This window comes from Nanorana parkeri, unplaced genomic scaffold (assembly GCF_000935625.1).
Source record: "Nanorana parkeri isolate BGI_ZX_2015 unplaced genomic scaffold, ASM93562v1 scaffold228, whole genome shotgun sequence".
Classification (NCBI taxonomy): domain Eukaryota; kingdom Metazoa; phylum Chordata; class Amphibia; order Anura; family Dicroglossidae; genus Nanorana; species Nanorana parkeri.
The window spans coordinates 1,131,136-1,141,978 of NW_017306496.1; the positions used below are offsets into that span (position 1 = coordinate 1,131,136).

Here is a 10,843-nt window from a genome sequence, read left to right on the forward strand (position 1 = left end):
TATTATACAGGATTTATATAGCGCCAACAGTTTGCGCAGCGCATATATACTTCAGGTTTTAGGGTTGGGGGGGGTTAACTGGTATGTGACAAATATATAATCCTAAACTACACATCTAAGTTGTATCTTAGATGTATACCCCACAGAAATATCGCATATAATGTGTAAAAGGAACTGGGATGCAAAACACATCAAATTTCTAAAAATATAAAATGTTTTTTTTTTATTTTGTATTGACAGTTTATATTACAAAAGTGTTGTGTATCACTGCACTTATTGTGGACACATAAATAACAAGCACAAGTTGTCAAAATGTTCTTACTCTCTTCATCTTAATATATAAAATATTGTCCAAAAGGATATAAATTTTTGTCTGTACAAAATAGATTTACTTTGAGGAGTTTGGATTTCGCAACAATAGGTAGTGTTCTGTAAATAAGAATAAAAAAAGACAATCACACATATATCACATACAACTACATTTCAATGTCCTATGTCCCGTGTCCTTCCACATGTCCTGAAGCCTAATGTAAACTAGTGCTACCTGCAATGACAGAAGGATGTCTCCTGCAATGCATCTGTAATGGGTAAATAGTTCCTGAGAAACTTGGAAAATAAATACGGAATATTGTTACCCAACACTTACCGTAATTAACCTCATGTCAGCATACAATCTCTCCCTGAAGGCTGGTTCACACCATAAACAGTGCGTTCCAGAACGGTCAGCCTCTGGAAAGCACTATATCGCATTCCGGCCGGCTTGCTCCATTCCGGGTCAGGAGTGGAGGTGGCAGTGCATTTAAGTCAATGGCAGCGCAGCCACGCCCCCCGCAGTGCGATCGCCCGTACCAGAACGCGTCGCACATCAGTGCCTGCGTTCTGGTTCAGTGTGATCTGCAAAAATGCTGCAAGCACTATTTTTGAAGATCGCACTGGACTAGAACACAGGCACTGATGTGCCCTCCCACCCCTGAATGCAGGCCGGAATGTGACAGCTGTGGAACGCAATGTTTATAGTGTGAACCGGCCCTAAGTGTCCTTCGCGAGCTTGTTAGGGAACACAGGTATCTGTGGTGAGTCGCTTTTATCTACTTGTTAAGGGTGGTCCTAATAGGTCAAGGGGGTGGGGATAACCCGTACTATGTTGACATGAGGATTCCCTAGGTGTAAAATGAGCTAATGTCTAATGGCAGAAAATATTATCTAGTACCGTATTTGCCGGCGTATAAGGCGACTGGGCGTATAAGACGACCCCCTCATTTTTCTGTTAAAATATAGGTTTTGGGCTATACTCGTCGTAGAAGACGAGTATAGCCCAAAATAATGTTTAAATGCACCCACTAACATCCATGGCGGTATTCCCGAGTGTGGCCTGGGGTTAATTTTCAGTACCATAAGCGGTAACCCCGAGCCACACTCGGAATTACAGTCTCTTACCTTGTCCACGATCCCCGCTGTGTCCTCCGTCTTCCGTCCCTTGCGGGCGTCCACGTCGCAGGGGGCGGAACCGGCGGGAATTTTAAAAGTTAAAAAAAATATATAAAACAAAAAATAAAAATAATCAGACCGCCAGGGAGGCTAATCTGTCAGCCCGCTGGATGTGCGGTAATACCGTATGTACGGTAGCTTTGACTACATACAGTATACCGCGCTGAGCCAATCACGGCAGGCTTTGTATTAATAGAATACATCGCTCTCCGTGATTGGCTCAGCGCGGTATACTGTATGTAGCCAAAGCTACCGTACATACGGTATTACCGCACATCCAGCAATGTTGGCACTTCAGGAGTATTTCGGAACGTCATTAGTCATAATGGACAATTAGTGACAGCACTCAGCGTGGCGCAACGGGATCACTTGGGGGTTACTTGGATTTGTTTGTCGCTATACAGATACTTGAGGTGGATTGTTTGGCGCTCTCAGTATTTCATCATATGCTCTTAAGAGTCCTAACTGTCTGCACTCAATGTCGGCAGCAGATTGTTTGGGACCGCCGGGTATACCTGGCGTACAAGACGACCCCCGATATTCGGGGGATGTTTTTAAGTCTAAAAACTTGTCTAATACGCCGGCAAATACGGTAATACCTAGAAGCAGGGCTTGCAATGCAGAAGTTGTCAATGTGGACTTCCAATCAGCAGTATGGGCCTTCTACCAGAGAAATATGCTCAGCTGGTCAACTGTTACTTGAGTATTGGAGGTAAGAGCAGGAAAGTCCTGATGGCATTTATCCAACAATTAAAGAGTTGTTAAAAGGGAGGTACGCTGTATTTCAGTGAGGGCAGATTTTTTGTTCGCATTGTTTAATTTTAAGTAATCTTTCATATGAGTTTGACAATTCTACAAGCCTGCTCTAGCCACATTTGTGTTAATGCATTAAATCTAGCGCTACATAGATTGGTCACTAGAAAGAGCTTTCCGTAGCTCAGTGCAGTGACTCTATACCCTTCTTAAAGAGGAACTTTACCCATATCTATAAAATGACAACAAAGACACCTTTAGAAATATTTAGTTATGACAATCTACAAACAGATACTTCTAGATAATTGCAAGCCTCCCCAGTCCTCACACAGTGGCCATTTTTACTAGGGGCAGATAAATGTATCTCCTTTTACTTCCTGGAACTCTGACACCTGTGAGTAGGACATGTGACCATGCACATCATCTCAGGGGAAGAAAATGCCTTTCCCTGAGATCTTGTGAGATTACAAATGAGATTTCCCAGCAATACACTGCTGATGTGATCTTCCCGGGATGCAACGCTTGGGCACATTACATCAAAAATTTTTAAGTGAAACAAGAATGTTTGTTTAACTTATGAATGTAAGATGGTGTCATATGAGCACGCAAAGCTGAATGCTGATGTGATTTTTAGTGAGTGTGTAAGAGTCCACGTTAACAACTGCCGAGATAAAATCTCAGCTGCATGTGAGCAGAGCCTGCAGATGTAATGACCAAATGAGGTTGCCCCATGTACAGATATTATTAAAAGTTATACACAGACACAGTTTTTTTTAAAAACATTAACAAATATTCATATGACTATTTACACCAGGCTAAAAGATAACCCTTAAACCTGATCTCCAGGCAAACCTCAAAATTCACAGATAAACTATATACTGTATATGGGAGCTGTCTTACCTGCCAAAAGATCTGTATTACTGTTTATCCAGTTCTGAGATTTATATAGCTCTGCCAACATCACACAGCCGTGTCTGGCAGGACATGAGACCTGATTTTTCTCTACTGCAGTTAAAGAAGTCCAGGATTTCTTTTAAATTACTAACCCTTGCAGTAGGGCTACCCCCCCCCCATTGCAAGAGTTAGGTGCTCATTTGTGTCTAGGTAAAGAGAAAAAAAAGAAAAAGTTATACCCGCCTGATCACCCGGGGCCGGCTTCTTCTTAGACCGGTCCTTCCATTGTCTCTCTCCCTCCTCTGCAGCGGCCTAAGGTCCTGTAAATAATTGTCTATACACTGTGTATAGATGTGAAGACGCTGAGGAAGATTCCAATGCTGCTGTGGAGGAGGAGATGGGTGGGAACGCTGTGACAGCTGGCCAGCTTGGAGCTTTGGGTGAGTATAAGTTTGTTATTTTTGTCCCTAGACACAAACAAGCACATAACTCATGCAGTACAGGGTTAGCCCTTCTTCAAGGGTTAAAAAAATAGTTTTCCTAGAGGGTTAGGGGGTGTTTGTGCAGCCCAGCTTTTAGCAACCAAGGACACTCTGTCCGGCGTCCCGCCCAGCTTCTGGCAACCAATGGTGTCACTGGTTGCCAGGAGCTGGGTGGGACGCCCGACAAAGAGTTCCAGGGTGTTAAGAACTGGGTGGAGAAACGGCCGGGTATTAGCAACCTGGGATGCTCTGGCCGGAAAGGGGGCAGTAGGTACATTGCAAACATTGTGCACCAGAGCAGGCATGCCACTCTACTTGCCCCCCTCCGGGTTTGACACAAAGAGATGCCATATGAGACAACAGCCTCAGGCTGCTTCATTAAAGGGACGCCCCTGGGTTATATGGTTATCAAGTAACACTGTCAGCTACCTGCCATGAAGTGACACAAGATGGCTTACCTTTTGGCAGTGTGGCTGGTTACCTATAGGCAGTTTTAGTCAACAGTGCCATTACCAGATGTCAAAGGGTGCTGTTCTCGAGAGTGTCCACGCATTGCTAATTCTTCCAAATTCTTTACAACTGTCACCCCATGACTCCGCCTTGGTGATGCAGCAGTCCTACGATGAAGAAGTGAAGTTACTGCCAAATCATCCATCTTTTGTCCCCATAACATGAAGTGTATGGAAAGCCAAAACCTTTTTTTTTCTGATAGACTGAGGAAGTGTTAGAAGCTTTATGTGTGTCTCCACCAGGAAGATTTATCCTCTCCCTGGGTCCTGGTGACCATCATTGTCTGTGGTACAGAGGAAAATATTCTAATGGAGACACCTATTGTGACAATTGTCTTACTGTAGAGGGGATATCCCCTCACTTTTGAGTGATCTCCTCTTACTTCCTTGTGTGAAGTGAAGAGAAATCTCCCAATGGGACACAGAAAAAATAACCCTGTCTGTACTGTGATGGCATATCTCATTATCAATGGATATCCTAACAAAGGGTTAAAGGTCTAGAAGCATTGTATGTTAATGAGAGGAAGCTCAGAGTGTCCTTAGTCTTTCTATGGGGACAGGCTGCATTTGACTGTCACTTGGAAATAGAGAGAGAAGCTTGCAAAGGTCGGCTACACAGACACATCTAAAGGGCCGTTTCACACAAGCTCCGGTGGTTCCAGCACGATTCGCTGCTGGAACGCATTGGAGCACATCCTAGCCGGATTTCTGTGTTCAGGGGCGGGAGGGGGCATGGCCCTGTGTTGGAGTCAATGGCACCGCAGCCACGCCCCCCAACGGCAGTGTAGTCGCCTGCACCAGAACGCGTGGCACATCACTGCTTGCGCTCCGGTCCAGTGCGATCTGAAAAAATAGTGCATGCAGCATTTTTTCAGATCGCATTGGACCGAAACACAGGCACCGATGTGCCACATATTATGGTGCGGGCAGGGGTGTGGCTGCGGTGCCATTGACTTAAATGTACCGGCATACCCCCAAATGCAGGGAGCTGACTCAGGTGCGATACAGTGCGTTCCAGCAGTGAATACTGCTGGAACGCACTGTATATGCCGTGAGTCAAGCCCTCAAAAGGTAAGACTTTTTTAGAAAATTATTTTTACTATGTGAATGGGAACACATAAACACACATATAGAGGGTTTTTCTGGGATGTGACAGCAAACGTGGAAATGCACTTTAAGAATCAGCATGATTCCATATTGGACATTTCAGAAGTGGCAGTCAAGCTGGATCTGTTGTGGTTATGTTAGAACTGTTGGATGGCAGGGAATGTTCAATCCTACTCACCTCTGGGATGCTGCCACTGCAGGCTGACTGATGGAACGTTTTATCTGAAAAAGGGGAGATACAGCTTAACACATAAAGAAGATACTAAGCACAAAAGAAGACAGCGTGGAAGACGACAGCAGGAAACACCTGTCAGTATAATTTACAAGATATACTCCAAGTGGCTATAAAAAATTTGCATTCAAACTGACTCAGCTGAACCAAACTACAAGTTAAATGGCTCTAAATGTTATCCAGGCATATTTTCTGCAGCAGGCTACCCTGCTACTGCTCTAAAGCAGCTACCAGATGCTAGAAGGTGTTCTTAGGTGCAGGCACAATGTGTGCTTAAAAGACTGCCCTAGCACCTTGAGAACCCCAAAATCAGAGCCACTGTAACACGGAATTATCAGCATAGTATTGCATGCTGGCCTGTCCCCTTCAGCCTGTTCCCATTGCCCAGAAATATCACCTATTATAGATACTGACTAATAAAACAGGTAAGAGGGAGTGTACCCGCTTTTAATACTATCAGGAAGTTGTTAATAATATTGCTACAGCAGTATCAAAATATGTGCACAGTGCAATGTTAGGCCAGAAACCCTATTTGGTGCACCCCTCTGATGCTGGTTTTACTTTTTATGAACGTCTTGCCTTTTCTGACTACAGGGCCAATTTCCCCATTCCTACAATTAAGTGCCAATAACCCACCATCAGCCTGTCCAAAGGCAGTGCCTCAAGGGAAAATAAGGGAGCTCTCTATGGATGACAGGCGAGTTGGGTATATTGCTGGAGGAAGCGGCTTATAACCAAATTTGTTATACAATATACCCCAACTCCAGCCAAAACCCTGTTTTTTTAGTTTTTGATAAATTTGGGAAGAGAATATATTTATGTCAAGTTTTTATTGCTGAAAGTATTGACGTTAGAGAGATTTCACCTTGCATCCTGTCCCTGGGACAACAGGAAGAAAAGTGAAGTGAGTTGTCACTAAGACAAAGACAGTAATACTGTAATAACATGATAAAAGGTTTAAACCAGTGGCGTAACAATCGCCATAGCGACCCAGGCGGCCGCAATGGGGCACGGGCACAGGGGGGCCCGGCCAGGGCATCCCTCTGATGCCGTGCGGGCTGCCTGGGTCGCTATGGCATATCAGGGTGCTGGCTGTCAAGAGGAATGCGCCGTGTTCTTCCTCACATCCGCTGCTGAGCGACAGCTCAGTGACAGCCAGCAGCTGCTGCAGTAGAGACTGGACCCGGCGTTTGCAGTGGAGGAGGCGGGGCCCGGCAACCTAGGAGCAGGATGGGCCAGTGATGTAAGAGGAGGCGGGGCCCATCGATAGAGGAGAAGACAGGGCCCGACGATGAAAGAGGACAGAGGTGGACCGCGCTGACAGGGAAGAGGTGTGCAGCACACCTGAGACCCTGCAGAGCCCGCCATAGAGAGTCTATGGCGGGCTCTGCAGGGTCACTCTCAGGTGGGCTGTTTGGTATATCAGGTGGGCTCTGCAAGGGGCATAACTACAAATCACAGGGCCCCAAAAATTTTGCTATGGGGCCCTGTGATTTCTAGTTACGCCCCTAGTTTAAACCCTTCTCCAATTGACTAAAAAAAGGTTGTAGTCTGTATGCCCACTAGAGAGATTTTCCATCACTTCCTATATTGGCAGGAAATAAGGTGAAGTCTTTCCAATGGGACTATAATGAAAACTACTTTTTATAGCTCTACATTTCTGATGCATGTAGATTGATACTATTCCCATAACTTCCACTTATGCTATGTTTCTCTACAAGTCATTTTGGTACAGTTACAGTTGTTTTCTTGTGTTTGGTCTTAGCCCTGATGAAGGGGGTGTGTTTGGATCCTCAAAACATAGTGGTTACTGTCCCCCTGACCTTAATTAAAAGTTGTATCTGGACTTTTTTTAATTGGTGTGGTGCTTTCACTAGTACACCTACTGTGTTCCCAGTAAAAACCTGTCCGGGGTTCTTTCCCTGCCCTGTCTGCCCAACATTAAAACAAATATTTTTAGAATTTATATTAAAAAATGCTATAGCACATTGGTGTATTTACTTTTTAAAATGCTGACAGGGTCACTTTACTAGATCACAGGCTGCCTTTTATTTGCTAAGGTAAGTCCTTCAAGTGGACCTTTACCCCCTTAGGCTAAAAATCACCCCAACATGCCGATATAAAATCATCTTACATTCATTAAACATATTTTTATTTTACTCACAATTTATGGTTTTCTACTTCCTGGTTCTCTTTGGCAAAAGTGATGTAATGTGCCCAAGCGTTGCATCCTGGGAGGATTACATCAGCAGAGCATTGCTGGGAAATCTCATGAGATCTCAGGGAAAGACATTTTCCTCCCCTGAGATGATGTGCATGGTCACATGTCCTAGTCACATGTGCCAGAAATCCAGGAAGTAAAAGGAGATGGATTAATCTGCCCTTAGTAAAAATGGCCACTGTGAGAAGACTGGGAAAGAATAGAGAAATAAGGTATGTAAAGAATACAAAGCTGGCAATTATCTAGAAGTATGTGTTTGTAGATTGTCATTACTAAACATTTCTAAAGGTGTGTTTGTTGTTATTTTGAAGATATGGGTAAAGTTTCTCTTTAAGAGCCAGTTCATACCGCAATCCTCACGTTAAGTGTGTGTTTCTACATGTGTATTTACAGGGCTCAAACCTTCAAGTCCTAAGCTACTAGCCAGGCCTTAAAAGTTACTCGCCACCAGTTGCCCCACCTAACCCCTACCCTGAACCGGCCTTAACTCCGCCAAGTCAGCGGTGTGACGCACAGATTAAAGATCAGTAACAACGCACAGTACAGAAGTCAGTGGTGCAATGCAGAATACAGAGGCCAGCTGTGTGACGCACAGTGCAGAGGCCAGCAATATGACGCGCAATGCAGAGGGCAGCAATATGACACGCAGTGCAGAGGGTGGCAATTGCCCCCCGTGCCTCTCTGATACCTTTGCAAACGCTCCCCACCGCCGCCGTAAGCATTTAATCTATCCCCTCTCGGCCGCTCTGCTGCTGCAGCAGCCAAGAGGGGAGAGATTAAGTGCTTGCGGCGGCGGGGGGCGTTTGCAAAGATATCAGAGAGGCACAGGGGGCAATTGCCACCCTGCCCCCGGGCCTAGTCCACCCCTGGATTAGATTAATAACGTGCTGGATTAGTATGAGTGCCCCACTCAATATGGCCGCAAGCGATGGGCATTCTGAGTGGGGCAACTCAGATTAATAACGTCCAAAAGATGTGGACTGGGAGGGGGGCCTCTTTAAGACTGCTCTGATCACATCGCTGAACGATCCCTCTCTCTTCTCCCGACCGCTGCAGCTTCACCTCCACGAAGCGGGCACTCAGAGAGGCGGCTCTGATCGCACCTGTCAGCGTTCCCTCTCTCTGCTGTTTCCCTTCACAACAAAAATTAAGAGCCCAAATAGAATTATTTTTCACTCGTGTTTACACATGTTGCATGTTTACATGCGTTCTGGAGATAAAAAAAATTCATGCTGCTGTACTTATTTTTAAAAGCACTGGAACTGAACGCAGTGGTGCGGGGTAATTAGAAACCAATGATTTTACTGTACATGTTATTGTAATGTGTTAAAAAAATGCACCTGAATTCATCCAGTGTGAACAAGCTGTAAAAGAGAAGTAAAATCAGCTGATAGCGACTACTGCCTGCTATCGGCTTATGGGGCACAGCTGCACTGTGGTCAAGAAGAAACTCAATAATATTGTCGGGATCCGTCCCGGGTCCCTAATTGACACTAGCTCTTCCTCGATGTGCGCAGCTGAAGGCCAGAGCCAGCTGTCTCCTCAGTCTATGACTCCAGCTGGCGCTGGAGGAATAGAGAGGGGAAATCCCTGCGGGGGCAGAGACTGCCAGTCACTGCATTCCACTGGGACAAGACACCAAGAGCTGATCAGCTCTTGGTTCCCCCCCGCCCCCCTCCGGCTGTGGTATATTCCTCAGCGTCCTCACGCCTCATGCAGGTGGATCGACCTGCATTAAATGTGATGACGTCAGCGGAGCTTAGACCACTGGAGCCCAGGGGAGAAGAGGCTACGGGGACCGGTTTAGCAGCCAGACGAGATCGAGGATCAATTGAGTAAATCTTCTTTAATCCACCCCCTAGACCAAAAACAAGCAGTTAACCATTGCAATGCAGTGTTAGCCCCACTACAAGTGTTAATTTTGCCTTTACCTGGAGTTCCTCTTTACAGCACTGGGGTGAATATGAATGTGTAATATTTTATTGACCTCGAACGATTCCTTTATTAAGGGCTTATATTTTAAATAGATTTGCAAGAACAAAGCCACACTGTGTGTTCTCAATCAGGAGAACAAGAATAGTCCTGGTTACTTTTTACAGTCGTCTGTTATCGACAAGACCGGCAATTGTACCTTTCGGCTGTGGGGAAGTTTGCTGCCAACAACATCTTCAGGTAGGACAGGCAGAGGGAGGCCCTGTATCAGCGGATGCAGGTTGTTGACATACTTCATACATTCGTCTAGTGTTGAACAGATGTGAGTGCAGGTCCCTTGTAACACTGAGCACGCAGCACCAAGTTTCTAGGAACAACAAAGACAAAAAATGGATGCCATGGAAAGGCTATCGATGTAACTGATCAAATGGTTTTACCCTGATACAAAGCAAATGGTTTTACCCTGATACAAAGCAAGATACCGGGCTCAGAGGTCCGTGATGGAAGCAGCCTGTTCTTGACTAATGAGCCACATTCTAGCTGCAGGCTGTTACATTAAAGTATTATTAAATGTTCCTATTTTCTTAAATGACTGCATGCCATGCAGCCTGGTAAACATTCTCCCATACTTAATGTGCAGGATATACTAGCTGAAGAATCTCTCCATGTGTGCACACACAATCACTACAATCACCTATATACTTTAAAATGTTGATGTCTAAAGTGAACATCAAACCATTTCTCCTGCTATAAATAATAACTTCATACAGCTACATGTGATACACCAGACATACCTTAAGATTATTACACATGGGATGGCGATCAAATTCTGAAAGCTGATGCTGATTTCTGGCATGTTATATGGGACTGCCCCAATATCACCCAATATTTAAAGCTTAAAGCTACATTCACGTGGCAAGAACCTAGGATTGTTTCAGCAGGAATCCCAGGTATGTCCAGGCCCGGATTCCCCACAAGGCTACCGAGGCAAGAACTCTGGGCGGCAGGGAGCAGAAGGGCAGCAGCGGTGTGGAATCCCCCGACGCCCGGAACATAAAGTTCCGGGCAGTAAGTTGCCTTTTACATTTAGTCCTGCCTTGGGAAGGCAGGACTAAATGTAGTGTGGGGAAGCCGCTTGTTCGTTTACAAGTGATCGCAGCGATGTTGCCGCAATCACGTGTAAAATATGTGCAGCCTGTCTGTCCTCTCCTACTCTCCCCCCCCC

At 45.3% G+C, this 10,843-nt stretch overlaps 1 protein-coding gene across 1 annotated transcript in view; it reads right to left on the minus strand.

Annotated features, from left to right (window-relative positions):
* Nucleotides 1-241: 241 nt before the first annotated feature.
* The window catches only part of LOC108786836 (pleckstrin homology domain-containing family A member 3-like), a 26,210-nt gene continuing 15,608 nt past the window's right edge, over nt 242-10,843 (minus strand). The window contains exons 5-8 of the mRNA XM_018556218.1: nt 9,818-9,985; nt 5,412-5,455; nt 4,076-4,234; nt 242-429 (exon numbers count right to left, since the gene is read on the minus strand). Coding sequence (XP_018411720.1) covers nt 4,111-4,234; nt 5,412-5,455; nt 9,818-9,985 — 336 coding nt within the window. The 3' untranslated portion in view covers nt 242-429; nt 4,076-4,110. The remainder of the gene's footprint in view (nt 430-4,075; nt 4,235-5,411; nt 5,456-9,817; nt 9,986-10,843) is intronic.